Consider the following 18,825-nt stretch of genomic DNA (forward strand, 5'->3'; position numbering starts at 1 on the left):
GCGAGGGCAAGGGAGGGCGAGGGCAAGGGAGGGCGAGGGCAAGGGAGGGCGAGGGCAAGGGAGGGCGAGGGCAAGGGAGGGCGAGGGCAAGGGAGGGCGAGGGCAAGGGAGGGCGAGGGCAAGGGAGGGCGAGGGCAAGGGAGGGCGAGGGCAAGGGAGGGCGAGGGCAAGGGAGGGCGAGGGCAAGGGAGGGCGAGGGCAAGGGAGGGCGAGGGCAAGGGAGGGCGAGGGCAAGGGAGGGCGAGGGCAAGGGAGGGCGAGGGCAAGGGAGGGCGAGGGCAAGGGAGGGCGAGGGCAAGGGAGGGCGAGGGCAAGGGAGGGCGAGGGCAAGGGAGGGCGAGGGCAAGGGAGGGCGAGGGCAAGGGAGGGCGAGGGCAAGGGAGGGCGAGGGCAAGGGAGGGCGAGGGCAAGGGAGGGCGAGGGCAAGGGAGGGCGAGGGCAAGGGAGGGCGAGGGCAAGGGAGGGCGAGGGCAAGGGAGGGCGAGGGCAAGGGAGGGCGAGGGCAAGGGAGGGCGAGGGCAAGGGAGGGCGAGGGCAAGGGAGGGCGAGGGCAAGGGAGGGCGAGGGCAAGGGAGGGCGAGGGCAAGGGAGGGCGAGGGCAAGGGAGGGCGAGGGCAAGGGAGGGCGAGGGCAAGGGAGGGCGAGGGCAAGGGAGGGCGAGGGCAAGGGAGGGCGAGGGCAAGGGAGGGCGAGGGCAAGGGAGGGCGAGGGCAAGGGAGGGCGAGGGCAAGGGAGGGCGAGGGCAAGGGAGGGCGAGGGCAAGGGAGGGCGAGGGCAAGGGAGGGCGAGGGCAAGGGAGGGCGAGGGCAAGGGAGGGCGAGGGCAAGGGAGGGCGAGGGCAAGGGAGGGCGAGGGCAAGGGAGGGCGAGGGCAAGGGAGGGCGAGGGCAAGGGAGGGCGAGGGCAAGGGAGGGCGAGGGCAAGGGAGGGCGAGGGCAAGGGAGGGCGAGGGCAAGGGAGGGCGAGGGCAAGGGAGGGCGAGGGCAAGGGAGGGCGAGGGCAAGGGAGGGCGAGGGCAAGGGAGGGCGAGGGCAAGGGAGGGCGAGGGCAAGGGAGGGCGAGGGCAAGGGAGGGCGAGGGCAAGGGAGGGCGAGGGCAAGGGAGGGCGAGGGCAAGGGAGGGCGAGGGCAAGGGAGGGCGAGGGCAAGGGAGGGCGAGGGCAAGGGAGGGCGAGGGCAAGGGCGAGGGCGAGGGCAAGGGAGGGCGAGGGCAAGGGAGGGCGAGGGCAAGGGAGGGCGAGGGCAAGGGAGGGCGAGGGCAAGGGAGGGCGAGGGCAAGGGAGGGCGAGGGCAAGGGAGGGCGAGGGCAAGGGAGGGCGAGGGCAAGGGAGGGCGAGGGCAAGGGAGGGCGAGGGCAAGGGAGGGCGAGGGCAAGGGAGGGCGAGGGCAAGGGAGGGCGAGGGCAAGGGAGGGCGAGGGCAAGGGAGGGCGAGGGCAAGGGAGGGCGAGGGCAAGGGAGGGCGAGGGCAAGGGAGGGCGAGGGCAAGGGAGGGCGAGGGCAAGGGAGGGCGAGGGCAAGGGAGGGCGAGGGCAAGGGAGGGCGAGGGCAAGGGAGGGCGAGGGCAAGGGAGGGCGAGGGCAAGGGAGGGCGAGGGCAAGGGAGGGCGAGGGCAAGGGAGGGCGAGGGCAAGGGAGGGCGAGGGCAAGGGAGGGCGAGGGCAAGGGAGGGCGAGGGCAAGGGAGGGCGAGGGCAAGGGAGGGCGAGGGCAAGGGAGGGCGAGGGCAAGGGAGGGCGAGGGCAAGGGAGGGCGAGGGCAAGGGAGGGCGAGGGCAAGGGAGGGCGAGGGCAAGGGAGGGCGAGGGCAAGGGAGGGCGAGGGCAAGGGAGGGCGAGGGCAAGGGAGGGCGAGGGCAAGGGAGGGCGAGGGCAAGGGAGGGCGAGGGCAAGGGAGGGCGAGGGCAAGGGAGGGCGAGGGCAAGGGAGGGCGAGGGCAAGGGAGGGCGAGGGCAAGGGAGGGCGAGGGCAAGGGAGGGCGAGGGCAAGGGAGGGCGAGGGCAAGGGAGGGCGGCGAGGGCAAGGGAGGGCGAGGGCAAGGGAGGGCGAGGGCAAGGGAGGGCGAGGGCAAGGGAGGGCGAGGGCAAGGGAGGGCGAGGGCAAGGGAGGGCGAGGGCAAGGGAGGGCGAGGGCAAGGGAGGGCGAGGGCAAGGGAGGGCGAGGGCAAGGGAGGGCGAGGGCAAGGGAGGGCGAGGGCAAGGGAGGGCGAGGGCAAGGGAGGGCGAGGGCAAGGGAGGGCGAGGGCAAGGGAGGGCGAGGGCAAGGGAGGGCGAGGGCAAGGGAGGGCGAGGGCAAGGGAGGGCGAGGGCAAGGGAGGGCGAGGGCAAGGGAGGGCGAGGGCAAGGGAGGGCGAGGGCAAGGGAGGGCGAGGGCAAGGGAGGGCGAGGGCAAGGGAGGGCGAGGGCAAGGGAGGGCGAGGGCAAGGGAGGGCGAGGGCAAGGGAGGGCGAGGGCAAGGGAGGGCGAGGGCAAGGGAGGGCGAGGGCAAGGGAGGGCGAGGGAAAGGGAGGGCGAGGGAAAGGGAGGGCGAGGGAAAGGGAGGGCGAGGGAAAGGGAGGGCGAGGGAAAGGGAGGGCGAGGGAAAGGGAGGGCGAGGGAAAGGGAGGGCGAGGGAAAGGGAGGGCGAGGGAAAGGGAGGGCGAGGGAAAGGGAGGGCGAGGGAAAGGGAGGGCGAGGGAAAGGGAGGGCGAGGGAAAGGGAGGGCGAGGGAAAGGGAGGGCGAGGGAAAGGGAGGGCGAGGGAAAGGGAGGGCGAGGGAAAGGGAGGGCGAGGGAAAGGGAGGGCGAGGGAAAGGGAGGGCGAGGGAAAGGGAGGGCGAGGGAAAGGTAGAGACAGAGAGAGGAGAGTGAAAAAGAGAGAGAGAGCGCGAGAAGGAAAGAGAAAGACCGAGAGAAAGAAGTGGTCGGGTTAGGCCATTATCTCTTCGGGTGGATTTGGGGAAAAACTAAAGTTTTTAAAATTAAAAACCCGTATCAAAAATAAGCCGCTGTTTGGGTAAGGAGTGTTGCTGGGGAACCCAGCCCGGCTCGCGCGGGAGCGGCCCAGCTCCTTACCTGCAAACGTCACGAAGCGACAGGGTCCGTGCTCCTGGTTCTGATCCAGGTGTTGAGCCATCTCATCTCCGTCACCTTTATCAACCGTAAACGGGCAGGACGAGCAAGAAAGCAGAATGCCGCTGTGAAGAAACAGAGTGTTTAAAGGTCGGTGGGGAATGTTGTCTCTCCACAATTTACATCAATCAGCAAAATGCAAATTAAACCCCAACACTGAACCGCGAGGCATCAGCTGTGGCTCAGTGGTTAGCACTCTGGCCTCCGAGTTAAAGTCCCATTCCTGACACTTCACCACATAATCCAGGCCGACATTCCCAGTGCTGAGGGAGCGCCGCGCTGTCGGAGGGGCGGTGCTGAGGGAGCGCCACGCTGTCGGAGGGGCGGTGCTGAGGGAGCGCCGCGCTGTCGGAGGGGCGGTGCTGAGGGAGCGCCGCGCTGTCGGAGGGGCGGTGCTGAGGGAGCGCCTCGCTGTCGGAGGGGCGGTGCTGAGGGAGCGCCGCACTGTCGGAGGGGCGGTACTGAGGGAGCACTGCGCTGTCGGAAGAGCAGTACTGAGGGAGCGCCGCACTGTCGGAGGGGCGGTACTGAGGGAGCGCCGCACTGTCGGAGGGGCGGTACTGAGGGAGCGCCGCACTGTCGGAGGGGCGGTACTGAGGGAGCGCCTCGCTGTCGGAGGGGCGGTACTGAGGGAGCGCCGCGCTGTCGGAGGGGCGGTGCTGAGGGAGCGCCGCGCTGTCGGAGGGGCGGTACTGAGGGAGCGCCGCACTGTCGGAGGGGCGGTACTGAGGGAGCGCCGCGCTGTCGGAGGGGCGGTACTGAGGGAGCGCCGCACTGTCGGAGGGGCGGTACTGAGGGAGCGCCTCGCTGTCTGAGGGGCGGTGCTGAGGGAGCGCCGCGCTGTCGGAGGGGTGGTACTGAGGGAGCGCCGCACTGTCGGAGGGGCGGTACTGAGGGAGCACTGCGCTGTCGGAAGAGCAGTACTGAGGGAGCGCCGCACTGTCGGAGGGGCAGTGCTGAGGGAGCGCCGCGCTGTCGGAAGAGCAGTACTGAGGGAGCACTGCACCGATAAGAGTTGCTGCCTTTCGGTTAAACCAAGGCACCCGTCTGCCCTGGGGTGGCTGTAAAAGATCCCAGGGCCACTGTTGGCTGTAAGTGGCTTTGGGGCATCCCGAGATCATGAAATGCGCTATAGAAATGCAAGTCTTTCCTTGCGCTACTTCGCACAAGCGGCCATGCTCGACACATGGCCACCAGATGGCGAGAGTGGGCAGATCGTCAGACATTCAGAGACATCGGAAAGCAGCGCTCCATCGCGTGCTAAGTTTACCAGTGCAGCGCAGTGCATTGGTGCAGCAACCTGTGGTACACTGGGGTGGTAGGGTGTTCAGTTACATGCGTAACCGCCCGCACTGAGTGTGTTCGAAGGTGGGGATCAGTACCTCCTAATGGTGCCCCATTCAGCAGAGGAGGCCATTCAGCCCATCGACTGTGCGCCAGCATTTTCGAAGAGCAAGGCAGCCAGTCCCACTCCCCACCTCCACGTTCCCCTCCGAGTCACACACACACCATCCCGATTTGGAAATATATCGGCCGTTCCTTCATCGTCACAATCCTGAAACTCCCTGCCTAACAGCACTGTGGGAGCACCTTCGCCACACGGACTGCAGCGGTTCAAGAAGGCGGCTCACCACCACCTTCTCGAGGGGCGATTAGGGGGATGGGCAATAAATGCCGGGCCTGGCCAGTGACGCCCACAGCCCGGGAACACACAGAGCAGGCGTCCGCAAGGCTGCGTCTCTCAGCAGATATGCTGCAGGGAGAGGCCAAGCTGAATCGTGAGCCCACCTTTACCCGTTCAGATGCTGACTCACGTCTTGTGCATTTCAAACCTCATCTAATTGCTACCATTCGCACGCAGTAAAGACAATATCCTGTCATTAAAAAAAAAAGTCTTAGTGCAATTCGGGATAGAGCCAAAGATGGTTTCTTAATCGGTCACCAATGTCGCTCTTGGTCGCTGAAACCACTTACCATTTCTTCATTTTCCCAAACATCAAATATTTCGGCTTCCCACGTTGAGTGTGGTAACTGCAAAATAAGGAACTGTATTAGTGAACATTCCATCAATGTGACACTGTGCCATTGGCCGTGATCTTACTGAACAGCGGAGCAGGCTCGAGGGGCCATGTGGCCGACTCCTGCTCCTAATTCTTATGTTCTTAAGACCAAAGGCAGATCGCGAACCTTTTTAAAATGCAATTTATTTTGGGAAATGAGAGAGAACGAGGGGGCTGGGTGGAATATTTAATATACATTAACGACGTGGAAACGAAGGGCGAAATTTCAAATGTTGCAGGCGGAAAAGTAGCAGCTGTGTTAGACGATAGAATTATCGGAATTTGAGAGCCTCACAGCGCAGGAGGTGCCCGCGCCGAGGCGGAGAACAATCGGGCTCCATGTTCCCTCGGATGTCTCGCACAGCCAGCGACCGGCTTTCCCCAAGGTGAAGTTCCGCGCACGGGAGAAACTGGAAATGGGCCGTGCCCCCCAATAAGGGGGCAGGTCCCCTCAAAATAGTTTGGGGAATGTTGGACCTACCTCATCACGCATCCCCGCTGTTTGTCCGTTACCCTGTAAAGTTCCTCAGATCCCCGCCCAACCCCCTTGTAAAACTATTTATAGAATCGGCTTCCACCGCCTTTTCAGGGAGTGATTTATTTTTCATTAAAGCTGTATTAGAGCGATGCAGTAAGTGTAAATGTTCTCATGGAGCACAATGTAAACATTTAACGGGAGACATAAAGCAAAATAGAAAGACAACACTCGAGAAGCTCGACACCATCCAGGACAAAGCGGCCCCCTTGATGGGCACGCTACCCACCACCTTCAACACTCACTCCCTCCACCACCGGCGCCCCCTGGCTGCAGTGTGCACCGTCTACAAGATGCACTGCAGCAACTCGCCAAGGCTTCTTCGGCAGCACCTCCCAAAACCGCGACCTCTACCCCCTAGAAGGACAAGGGCAGCAGGCGCATGGGAACACCACCCCCTCCACGTTCCCCTCCCAGTCACACACACATACACATCATCCCAACCTGGAAATATATCGGCCGTTCCTTCATCGTCACAATCCTGGAACTCCCTCCCTAACAGCACTGTGGGAGCACCTTCACCACAAGGACTGCAGCGGTTCAAGAAGGCAGCTCACCACCACCTTCTCGAGGGGCAATTAAGGGATGGGCAATAAATGCCAGCCTTGGCAGCGACGCCCACAAACCAGGAACGGATTTTTAAAAAGCGCGTTGTTTGTGCTGATGAACAGTTGGCTGCAGGCGGGAGCCCCAGGGCACTGTGAGGTCGTGCAGCTCGAAGGGAGCGCTGGGTGTGACCGCGGGTAGACCTACCTGATCATGTGGTCGGCGTAGGCACGGCTGCAGCTGGTGCTGTAGCGGCAGCGCGAGCAGTGCACGTACGTGGGGAAGTGGTTGCTGATATTGTTGATGTTGGTAATGCCAAAATTGCACTCCAAGCACACTTGGTTGCCGTACTGCGTCCTGCAGGGTTGAGGAAAAAAGGGAACTTAAGCTCGCTGGGTTAAAGCGGTGGCTCAAAGCAGGCGCGCTTTATACTGACAGCACTCCCCACACAATATTACCGTACATCGGATAGACGGCACAGAAACAGGCCATTTGGCCCAGCCAGTCCATGCCGGCGTTTATGCTCCACTCGAGCCTCCTCCTGTCTTTCCTCATCTAAATCTATCAGCATAACCCTCTATTCCCTTCTCCCCCATACGCTTGTCCAGCCGCCCCTTAAATACATCGATACTATTCGCCTCAACCCCTCCCTGTGGCAGCGAGTTCCACATTCTCACCGCTCTCTGGGTAAAGAAGTTTCTCCTGAATTCCCCGTTGGATTTCTGGGTGACGATCTTATATTGATGGCCTCTAGTTATGCTCTTCCCCACAAGTGGAAACACTCTCTCTGTATCCGCTCTATCAAAACCTTTCATCATTTTAAAGACCTCTATTAGGCCACCCCCTTGGCCTTCTTTTTCCAAAAGAAAAGAGACCCAGCCTGTTCATCCTTTCCTGATATGTATACCCTCGCATTTCTGGTATCATCCTTGTAAATCTTCTCTGCACCCTCTCCAGTGCCTCCATATCCTGTTTATAATACGGCGACCAGAACTGTGCGCAGTGCTCCAAGTGTGGTCTCACCAAGGTTCGATACAGGTTCAGCATAACTTCCCTATTTTTCAATTCTATCCCTCTAGAAATAAACTTTTTTTTAAAAACAGGTTTGCTAATCTGTGTCGCAACTGTTCGTGCTTTGTGTATTTGTACTCAGATCCCTTTGTTGTTCTAGAGAATAAGCCTGGCAGACCCAATCAAGATCCCCATATGACCCAATCAATGGGGAAATGCCACGGCCACTGGACGTCCCAAAGTGCCTCACAGCTTCAATTTGTGCGCAGCGAGCTCCCACAAAGAGCAATGTGATAATGACCCAGATCATGTGTGTTCAGCAATGTCCACGGCCTCTATTGGAAGAGCAGGGGGTGTTCTCCCCGGTGTCCTGGGGACCGATATTTATCCCTCAACCAACATCACTAAAAAAAAACAGGTGATCCGGGTCATTATCACATTGCTGTGTGTGGGAGCTTGCTGTGCACAAATTGAGCTGCCGCGTTTCTCACATTGCAACAGTGACCACACTCAGAAAAAGTACTTCATTGGCTGTGAAGCGCTTTGGCATCAGGTGGCCATGAAAGGCGCTATATAAATGCAAGTCTTTCTTTACTTTTAGGGGTGGGCCTGTGGTAAAATAATTGACAGGGCTCTTCCCAAGCTCGGGTGCCCAATGGCATGTCGAGTTCTTTGTCCCAACTCTCGGATGAAAAATGCTGCTCTTCACACGTTTATACTTTCTGATTTCCTCCTACCTCTACTATCCTTATCCAAGTTTGGAGTCAGCCATGCCGATCTCAGCCTTTAGATGTTCATTGGCTGTAGAAATGCAAGTCTTTATGAAAACCGCGGATGAATAAAAATTAAACAAGCGCGGGGGCGCTCCAGCAGGTTGTACGCCCGGGAGATCGATCCCACAAACCCGCTGAGCGCTTACCTCATCTCCTGCACGTCGAGCTGCAGGGTGCTCTTCCTCTCCACGGCCGCCTTCTTGTCGGGTTTGGGGGCGGGCTTGGCCACTGGGACCACCGCGTGGGCGGTCGAGCAGGCGGGGGGCTCCTGGGCTTTAGCTGGCATCACTGGCGGGTAGACCTTCCGGGCCGGGACCTCTTGGCTGGGCCCTCCGGCCGCCCGTGCTTGACCCATCGAGGTCCTGATTGTAACCTGAAATGAAGACGGGAAACGGCCGGTTAGCTACGTGTGACTGGAAAACGTGATTGGAGTCGTCTTAATTAATAATTAATCTTTATTATACAGGAAGAAGGTTCCCAATGTTGGGGAAGTCCAGAACCAGGGGTCACAGTCTAAGGATAAGGGGTAAGCCATTTCGGACTGAGATGAGGAGAAACTTCTTCACCCAGAGAGTGGTGAACCTGTGGAATTCTCTACCACAGAAAGTTGTTGAGGCCAATTCACTCAATATATTCAAAAAGGAGTTAGATGTAGTCCTTACTACTCGGGGGATCAAGGGGTATGGCGAGAAAGCAGGAATGGGGTACTGAAGTTGCATGTTCAGCCATGAACTCATTGATTGGTGGTGCAGGCTCGAAGGGCCGAATGGCCTGCTCCTGCACCTATTTTCTATGTTTCTATGATTTTACTATTGTATACTGTAATTTGAATGTGTTTTTTTCGCCTGTGTATCTGTGCGTGCGTTTTGGCTGCCGCTTCGGACCCGAGCCTTTGACCTCTTGTTACAGTTTCTTCTCACGCTTTTAATTTCTTTCTCTCCCTTGTCAATATCTAACGTGTTGTAAGACTGTTCTGAAGCGCCTTGGGACGCTTTACTACGCTAAAGGCACTATATAAACCAAAAGCTATTGTTGTTGTTAATAGACAAGAGCCGTGCTGTTCGGCACAGTACTGCAAACGTGGAACTCGAATTCTCGCAGGGCTACGGGGAAAGAGACGGGGAGGGCGCGGCTAATTGGATCGCTCTTTCAAAGACCCGACACAGGCTGTCGGAGCTGCCTCAAGGTCAGGTTTGAAACCATTTGAGAGTAGAGGGGGAAGAGAATCTCCAGCCAATCATTTTCCAACCACTCAAGGAAGATATATTAGGAAAAGGGGAGGTGCAATGAGACCTGGGTGTCATGGTACATCAGTCATTGAAAGTTGGTATGCAGGTACAGCAGGCGGTGAAGAAGGCAAATGGAATGTTGGCCTTCATAGCGAGGGGATTTGAGTATAGGAGCAGGGAGGTCTTACTGCAGCTGTACAGGGCCTCGGTGAGGCCTCACCTGAAATAGTGTGTACAGTTTTGGTCTCCTAATCTGAGGAAGGACATTCTTGCTATTGAGGGAGTGCAGCAAAGGTTCACCAGACTGATTCCCGGGATGGCAGGACTGACATATGAGGAAAGACTGGATCAACTAGGTTTATATTCACTGGAATTTAGAAGAATGAGAGGGGATCTCATAGAAACATATAAAATTCTGACGGGATTGGACAGGTTAGAGGCAGGAACAATGTTCTCGATGTTGGGGAAGTCCAGAACCAGGGATCACAGTCTAAGGACAAGGGGTAAGCCATTTAGGACAGAGATGAGGAGAAACTTCTTCACTCACCGAGAGTGGTGAGCAGGTGGAACTCTCTACCACAGAAAGTTGTTGGGGCCAGTTCATTGGATATATTCAAAAGGGAGTTAGATGTGGCCCTTACGGCTAAAGGGATCAAGGGGTATGGAGAGAAAGCAGTAATGGGGTACTGAAGTTGCACGATCAGCCATGATCATATTGAATGGTGGTGCAGGCTCGAAGGGCCGAATGGCCTACTCCTGCACCTATTTTCTATGTTTCTATATGACTATTATATTTCGGAGGAGACGTTAAACCGAGGCTCCTGTCTGCCTTCTTGGGTGGACGTAAAAGATCCCATTGTACTGTTTCGAAGAAGAGCAGGGGGAGTTCTCCCTGGTGTCCTGGGACCAATATTTATCCCTCAAAAAAAAATCCGGTCATCATATTGCCGTGTGTGGGAGCTTGCTGTGCGCAAATTGAGCTGCCGCGTTTCCCACATTACAACAGTGACCCACAAATGCTTTATTGGCTGTGAAGCACTTTGGGATGCCCGGAGGTTGTGAAAGGCGCGATATTAATGCAAGTCTGTCTTTCCTTCAGTGGTGGTTGTCACAGCCACTAAATGTAAAAATGTTGACTATGCTGCCGCCAGTGGCAGGAGGGCGTAATTACAGCGCGACGAGTTTACATGGACAGTTTCCATTATAAGCATGGACACAGGAATTTAAAGAAGAAATGTAAAACGAAGGACTGAACCAGTTAGCCCCCACTTCGTCTGAATACTCCTCTCGGGTCATCACTCCCAGGTGGAACGTGGCTGGAGACGAGTACATCAGAACCCGTAGCATAGCAGTTATGTTACTGGACCAGTAATCCAGGGATCGGGACCAATGATCTGGAGTTGCGAGAGTTCAAATCCCACCACGGCAGCTGGGGAATTTAAATTCAGTTAAATAAGCTAGCAGCAGGAACGGTGACCATGAAACTACCAGATTGTCGTCAAAACCCATCTGATGTCCCTTTTTAGGGAAGGAAATCTGCCGCCCTTACCCGGTATGTGACTCCAGGCCCCACAGCGATGCGGTTGACACTGAACTGCCCCTCAGAAATGGCCGCTCAGTTGTACCACAAACTGCTACAACAAAGTATTACAGCACTTGCGGGAGCCCCTTCGCCACACGGGGCTGCAGTGGTTCACCTTAGAATCATATAATTTGCAGCACAGGGGGCCATTCGGCCCGTCGAGCCCGTGCTGGCTCTCTGCAAGAGCACTTCAGCCAGTCCCGCTCCCCTGCCCTTTCCCCGTAGCCCTGCACATATTTACCCTTCAGGTACTTATCCAACTCCCTTTTGAAAGCCACGATTGAGTCTGCCTCCACCACCCTCTCAGGCAGCGCATTCCCGGTCCTAACCACTCGCTGCGTAAACAAGGTCTTTCTTATCTTAAGGTTATTCTGCCATTACCCACTGGCTCTTGATCCTTCCACCAATGGGAAGAGTTTCCTTTTATCTACCACTTTCTCGCGAGCAGTTAGGGATGGGCAATAAGTGCTGGCCTGGCCAGCGACGCCCACAGCCCATCAATAATGTTTATTAAAATCAAATATCCTGCGCGCACACTTCCGACTACACTTCCGGTTTTCGGTCACACTTTGCACGTCAACATTTTGACTCTCGTGCTACAAAAGATGGAGGTTGTTAAGGCTCATGAAAAGGGACGAGGGGTGGAGGGAGAGATTGCAACTATATTCTCAACCTTGGTACCAGGCTGCAGGCCTTCCAGCTGTTTTGGCTTCTTAAACGTCTTGTGGTGTTCGACCTTGTGTTCCATCTTCTCCTTGGCACTGATGAACTGGAGTCTGCATTTATTGCAGGGATAAACGCTCTTCTTCTGAAACAAGACAAGACGATAAAGACAAAAGGACAAAGACCAACTGGATAACATGTCAGGAGCAGCAAAAAAACCCCGAAATGCGTATCTTTTCCCAGTTCGGGTGGGATTCAGCAGTGCCGGGTGTACTGGGATAGACAAGAGCGCTCACTCGTTCAAGCCTGGATAAGTTGCAGCTCCAACAACACTCGCGAAGCTCGACACCATCCAGGACAAAGCATCCTGCTTGATCGGCACGCTACCCACCACCTTCAACACTTGCTCCCTCCACCACCGGCGCACCGTGGCTGCAGTGTGCACCGTCTACAAGATGCACCGCGGCAACTCGCCAAGGCTTCTTCGGCAGCACCTCCCAAACCCGCGACCTCTACCGCCTAGAAGGACAAGGGCAGCAGGCGCATGGGGACACCACCCCCTCCACGTTCCCCTCCCAGTCACACACCATCCCGACTTGGAAATATATCGGCCGTTCCTTCATCGTCGCTGGGGTCACAATCCTGGAACTCCCTCCCTAACAGCACTGTGGGAGCACCTTCACCACACGGACTGCAGCGGTTCAAGGCGGCGGCTCACCACCACCTTCTCAAGGGGCAATAAATGCCGGCCTTGCCAGCGATGCCCACATCACCAGAAGGAATTTTAAAAAAGCTTCACCACTCAGTTTGCCGATTAGCTCACCTTCCCTCCTGAAGATGCCCCCCCCCTCCCCACCCGGCCCTCCCCCTCCCCATGACAGCACAATTCCACAAGGGCTGGTACCTTGTTCATGTGCAAGCCAGGCCAGCTAACTCTGCCTGGGAATCGGACTTGGGAAGTTCCTGGTCTGTAGCGGGGGGTTTAAAATTCCCGGAGCTGGAGCTGAGCGAGTGTACAGAATGGTGCAAAGGCACTAACCTGGTGCTTCATGTAGTGTTGTTGGAACGCACTACTGTTCTTCAGCACTTTGAGACAGTACGGGCAGAGCAGGTTCTTAGTGTCTTCGTGAATCATTCGGAAATGGTTGTCCACCTCCAAGTACACAGACGAGCGATACTCGCACACCTAGAGAGAACAATGTGTATTTATATAGCGCCTTTAACATAGTCAAATGTCCCAAGGCGCTTCTCGCAGGAGTATTGAGACAAAAAATTTGACGCCATGCCGCATAAGGAGAAATTAGGGCAGGTGACCTAAAAGAGGTCGGTATTAAAATGGAGAGAGAGGTCAAGAGGCGGAGAGGTTTAGGAAGGGAGTTCCAGAGCTTGGGATCCAGGCAACAGAAGGCACGGCCACCAATAGTTGAACGATTATAATCGGGGATGCTCAGGGGGTCAGAATTAGAGGAGCACAGAGATCTCGGGGGGGTTGTGGGGCTGGAGGAGATTACAGAGATAGGGAGGGGTGTAGGGGCTGGAAGTTGGAGAGATAGAGAGGGGCGAGGGCCATGGAGGGATTGTAAACAAGAATGAGAATTTTGGAATCGAGGCGTTGCTTAACCGGGAGCCAATGTAGGTCAGCGAGCACAGGGGGTGATGGGTGAGCGGGACTTGGTGCGAGTTAGGACACGGGGGCAGTGAGCACAGGGGGTGATGGGTGAGCGGGACTGGGTACGAGTTAGGACACGGGGCAGCGAGCACAGGGGGTGATGGGTGAGCGGGACTCGGTGCGAGTTAGGACCCGGGGGCAGCGAGCACAGGGGGTGATGGGTGAGCGGGACTCGGTGCGAGTTAGGACACTGGGGCAGCGAGCACAGGGGGTGATGGGTGAGCGGGACTTGGTGCGAGTTAGGACACAGGGGCAGCGAGCACAGGGGGCGATGGGTGAGCGGGACTCGGTGCAAGTTAGGACACGGGGGCAGCGAGTGATGGGTGAGCGGGACTCGGTGCGAGTTAGGACACAGGGCAGCGAGTACAGGGGGTGATGGGTGAATGGGACTCGGTGCGAGTTAGAACACGGGGCAAAAAGACAAAATGTTCCCGTGTGCGTCAGACTCAATAATGGTTCCTCGACTGTCTACAGGGTACATCTAACCACCACTGCACATTTCTCTCTCGCATTGACTGAAAACCTCGACTGCGCCGAGCTGGGAGTGATTCTGAGGCAGCGGGCGAGGAGCAGGGGGCTTTACCTGACAGACGTAGGGCATTTCTCCCGGCTTGTGGGTGTCCTTCATGTGCTGCAGGAACAGCTGCTCCGTCTCGAAGGCCAGCTCGCAGATCTTACACTTTGCTACAAACAGAAGTGAAGCAGATCAGAGAATCAGAGAAATTTACAATGCGGCAGGAGGCCATTCGGCCCATCGTGTCCACGCCGGCCGACAAAGAGCCACCCAGCCTAATCCCACTTTCCCGCTCTCGGTCCGTAGCCCTGCAGGTTACGGCACTTCAAGTGTTACATCCAGGTACTTTTTAAATGTGGTGAGGGTTTCTGGCTCTACCACCCTTTCAGGCAGTGAGTTCCACCCCAGACCCCCACCACCCTCTGGGTGAAGACATTTCCCCTCAAATCTCCTGTAAACCTCCCCTCAATTACTTTAAATCTATGTCCCCTGCTTGTTGACCCCTCTGCCAAGGGAAACAGGTCCGTCCTATCCACTCTATCCAAGCCCCTCATGATTTTATACAGTTCAATAAGGTCTCCCTTCTGTTTCAAAGAAAACCACCCCAGCCTAATCAATCTTTCCTCATCGCTAAAATTCTCCAGTCCTGGCAACATCCTGGTAAATCTCCTCTGCCCCCTTTCCAGTGCAATCACATGTTTCCTGTAATGTGGTGACCAGAACTGCACGCAGTACTCCAAGCTGTGGCCTAACCAGTGTTTTATACAGTTCGAGCATAACCTCCCTGCTCTTGTATTCGATGCCTCGGCTAATAAAGGATTCCGTATGTCTTCTTAACCACCTTATTCACCTGGCCTGCTACCTTCAGGGATCTGTGGACCTGCACTCCAAGGTTCCTCTGTTCCTCTACACTTGATCAGCGACTCAGGAATATACCACGTATCCTTCATCAGAATCGAGGAAGACTTGTTTCCACTCCTAAAGTGAGTTCTTTGGTGGCTGAACAGTCCAATACGAGACCCACAGTCCCTGTCATAGGTGGGACAGATAGTGGTTGGAGGAAGGGGAGGGTGGGACTGGTTTGCCGCATGGTCCTTCCGCTGCCTGTGCTTGGTTTCTGCACGCTCTCAGCGACGAGAGTCGAGGTGCTCAGCGCCCTCCCGGAAAGCGCTTGCTTTGGGAGTCTCGTGTCTGGCATGCGGACAATGTGGCCTGCCCAGCGGAGCTGATCGAGTGTGGTCAGTGCTTCAATGCTGGGGATGTTGGCCTGAATGAGGACACTGATGTTGGTGCGTCTGTCCTCCCAGGGGATTTGTAGGATCTTGCGAAGACATCGTTGGTGATATTTCTCCAGCAATTTGAGCTGTCTACTATACATGGTCCATGTCTCTGAGCCATACAGGAGGGCGGGTATCACTACAGCCCTGTAGACCATGAGCTTGGTGGCAGTTTGGAGGGCCTGGTCTTTGAACACTCTTTTCCTCAGGCGGCCGAAGGCTGCACTGGCGCACTGGAGGCGCTGTTGGATCTCGTCGTTGACGTCTGCCTTTGTTGATAGGAGGCTCCCGAGATATGGGAAATGGTCCACGGTGTCCAGGGCCGCGCCGTGGATCTTGATGACTGGGGGGCAGTGCTGTGCCGCGAGGGCAGGCTGGTGGAGGACCTTTGTCTTAAGGATGTTTAGCGTAAGGCCCATTCTTTCGTACACCTCAGTAAATACGTCGACTATGTCCTGGAGTGCAGCTTCTGTATGTAAACCTCTGGTGTGAGCCTGAACTCTCTCTCTCTCTCGAGCACCAAACACTTGCAAGAATCAATCTCCACTGACCCACTGCACACCATGGTGGCACAGTGATTATTCCACTGGGCTAGTAACCCACAGGCCTGGTCTAATGATCCAAAGGCACGAGTTCCAATCCCCAGCACGGCAGCTGGGGATTTAAAATATATATATATGTGTTATGGGGATGTGGGCGTCGCTGGCAAGGCCGACATTTGTTGCCCATCCCTAATCGCCCCTTGAGAAGATGGTGGTGAGCCACCATTTAAGAACACAAGAAATAGGAGAAATAGGCCATACGGCCCCTCGAGCCTGCTCTGCCATTTAATACCATCATGGCCGATCCGATCATGGACTCAGCTCCACTTCCCTGCCCGCCCCCTTATCGGTTAAGAAACTGTCTATCCCTGTCTTAAATTTATTCAATGTCTCAAGCTTCCACAGCTCTCGGAGGCAGCGAATTCCACAGATTCACAACCCTCTTAAGGCAGTTACGAGTCAACCACGTTGCTGTGGGTCTGGAGTCACATATCCGGCCAGACCGGCTAAGGGCGGCAGATTTCCTTCCCTAACGGACATTAGTGAACCAGTTGGGGTTTTTAACGATAATCCGGCAGTTTAATGGTCATCGTTACTGATGCACGTGACAAGTCGTCGCTGTTGTCTCTGGATAATTAGTCCAGTAACAGCCACTATACTACCGCACCCCCTCAGTTAAAATCAATACACCTGGAATAAAAAGCCGGTGCCAGTAATGGCGACCATGAAACCACCGGATTGTCGTAAAAAAAGCATCTGGTTCACCAGTGCCCTTTAGGGAAGGAAATCTGCCGTCCTTACCTGGTTCACCGCCACCTTCTAGAGGGCCCGTGGTTACGCCCGCATCCCGCGGGCGAATAATTAAAAGGAAAAGAATCAAAACTCCTGCCCGCTGGCCGCACGCCGTGACCAGACCCGGCTCGGCTCGCCCTCTCTCCGCTTCATCCGGCCCGCGTCGTGTCATGCCGCGTTGCGCGGGGGGGGCGGGAATGAAGGCGGTGCGAGGAGCGAGGGAAGAGGAGGCACTCACTGGTGGTTTCGTAGGGGCTGTGCACGTTCTCAATGTGGCACTGCAGCTGGAAGGGAGTGGCGTACTGCCGAAAGCAGTGCTGGCAGGTAGTGTGGTTCTCGATGCTCTCGTCGTTCTGCTGCTCCAGCTCCAGGTGATGCTTCATGTGGTTCATGAACCTGCGGGAAATCAAGGGGCAACGTTTTAGGCGTATGCAGCTCGACCGTTGTAATCACTGCAAAAAAAAAAAAACATTGAGCAAACACGCCGCCACAGTCTCAAAGAAAGCCTTGCATTTCTATAGCGCCTTTCACGACCACCGGACGTCCCAAAGCGCTTTACAGCCAATGAAGTACTTTTGGAGTGTGGTCACTGTTGTAATGTTGAAAACTCTGCAGCTCAATTTGTGCACAAATAGCGATGTGACCACATCATCTGTTTTAGTGATGTTGATTGAGGGATAAATATTGGCCCCAGGACATCGGGGAGAACTCCCCCTGCTCTTCTTCAAAATAGTGGCCCCGGGATCTTTTATGTCCACTTGAGGGGGCAGGCGGGGCCCTCGGTTTAATGTTTCATCTGAAAGACAGCACCTCCGACAGTGCGGCGCACCCTCAGTACTGCCCCTCCGACAGTGCGGCGCTCCCACAGTACTGCGCCTCCGACAGTGCGGCGCTCCCACAGTACTGCCCCTCCGACAGTACTGCCCCTCCGACAGTGCGGCACTCCCTCAGTACCGCCCCTCCGACAGTGCGGCGCTCCCACAGTACTGCCCCTCCGACAGTGGCACTCCCTCAGTACCGCCCCTCCGACAGTGCGGTGCTCCCTCAGTACTGCCCCTCCGACAGTGCGGTGCTCCCTCAGTACTGCCCCTCCGACAGTGCGGCGCTCCCTCAGTACTGCCCCTCCGACAGTGCGGCGCTCCCACAGTACTGCCCCTCCGACAGTGCGGCGCTCCCTCAGTACCGCCCCTCCGACAGTGCGGCGCTCCCTCAGTACTGCCCCTCCGACAGTGCGGCGCTCCCTCAGTACTGCCCCTCCGACAGTGCGGCGCACCCTCAGTACTGTCCCTCCGACAGTGCGGCGCTCCCACAGTACTGCCCCTCCGACAGTGCGGCGCTCCCTCAGTACTGCCCCTCCGACAGTGCGGCGCTCCCTCAGTACTGCCCCTCCGACAGTGCGGCGCTCCCTCAGTACTGCCCCTCCGACAGTGCGGCGCTCCCTCAGCACTGCACTGGGAGCATCAGCCTAAATTTATGTACTCAAGTCCCTGGAGTGGGGCCTCAAACCCACAACCTTCTGACTCAGAGGCGAGTGTGCTACCCACTGAACTGACAAATCTGTGGAACAGAGAGAGGGAGAGGGAGAGAGAGCGCGCGCGCGAGTACCTGATATTGTTCTTCAGTCGCTTCAAGCAGCTGAGGCAGCGGAACGTTGTGCTGGTCTTCATCTCGTGAAGCATCTGGTAGGTGCTGCCTTCGTCCCGGCCGTAGTAGAAGTCGTCCACCAGCATGATGAGCTTGCCGATGGTGGGCTCGGCGAGCTTGACTGGTGGTGGTGGCGGCTGCTGTGGGGCCAGGGGCGGTGCTGTGTGCGGCTGCAGCTGGGGGCTCTTGGCGGGGGTCGACGGATTCAGCAACTGGGGGCAGCAGTACTGCAGAGAGGAGAATGTGGGGTGAGGCAAGGATCGGTAACTCTTTCTGCTTTCTTCCCCCCCCGAGCGTTGGCCTCTCCTCGAGATGCCCCCCCCCCCCCACGCGTTGGCCTCTCCTCAAGATACCCCCCCCCCCCCGGAGCGTTGGCCTCTCCTCAAGATGCAAGTCCAAAATCTCTCAACTTGGAATGAGAATAAGGTTGGAACGGAGACTCGTTGCACCTGTCAGGGCTTCAAAAAAAGTGTGGAACTTCTCGCCTCCCTTAGTCTTCCCCTCTTCCTACAGTCTTTAATAACAACCTGTATTTATATAGCACCTTTAACGTAGTAAAAGGTTCCACGGCGCTTCACGGGAATGCTACATTAAGGGAATGAAGGGAGATGGGGATCAGACGGGATAGTGGAGTTGAGGTCGATGATCAGCCGTGATCTTATTAAATGGCGGAGCAGGCTCGAGGGGCCGAATGGCCGACTCCTGCTCCTATTTCTTTTGTCATTTGTCCTTCCAAACCCATGGGAGAGGGGAGACGGGGAAGAAGTGGTGACGAAATGGAAATTCCGTACAGGCACGCGAGGGAACCATCGAGCAGTACAGCGCAGAAGGCGGCCATTCGGCCCATCGAGTCTGCACCGGCTCTTTCGAAGAGCGATCCAATTATT

At 56.7% G+C, this 18,825-nt stretch overlaps 1 protein-coding gene across 7 annotated transcripts in view; it reads right to left on the reverse strand.

Moving 5' to 3' along the window:
* The window catches only part of pogzb (pogo transposable element derived with ZNF domain b), a 108,989-nt gene that overhangs the window by 28,158 nt on the left and 62,006 nt on the right, over positions 1–18,825 (reverse strand). For 6 of the 7 annotated variants that reach the window (XM_070868612.1, XM_070868617.1, XM_070868616.1 and 3 more), the window contains exons 9-17: positions 17,900–18,165; positions 16,533–16,690; positions 13,753–13,853; positions 12,540–12,686; positions 11,511–11,645; positions 8,173–8,399; positions 6,450–6,599; positions 5,076–5,132; positions 3,045–3,166 (exon numbers count right to left, since the gene is read on the reverse strand). In XM_070868612.1, the coding sequence (XP_070724713.1) occupies positions 3,045–3,166; positions 5,076–5,132; positions 6,450–6,599; positions 8,173–8,399; positions 11,511–11,645; positions 12,540–12,686; positions 13,753–13,853; positions 16,533–16,690; positions 17,900–18,165 (1,363 nt within the window). The remainder of the gene's footprint in view (positions 1–3,044; positions 3,167–5,075; positions 5,133–6,449; positions 6,600–8,172; positions 8,400–11,510; positions 11,646–12,539; positions 12,687–13,752; positions 13,854–16,532; positions 16,691–17,899; positions 18,166–18,825) is intronic. The other variant, XM_070868614.1, reaches the window with a different exon arrangement.

This window comes from Pristiophorus japonicus, chromosome 30 (genome assembly GCF_044704955.1).
Source record: "Pristiophorus japonicus isolate sPriJap1 chromosome 30, sPriJap1.hap1, whole genome shotgun sequence".
Classification (NCBI taxonomy): domain Eukaryota; kingdom Metazoa; phylum Chordata; class Chondrichthyes; family Pristiophoridae; genus Pristiophorus; species Pristiophorus japonicus.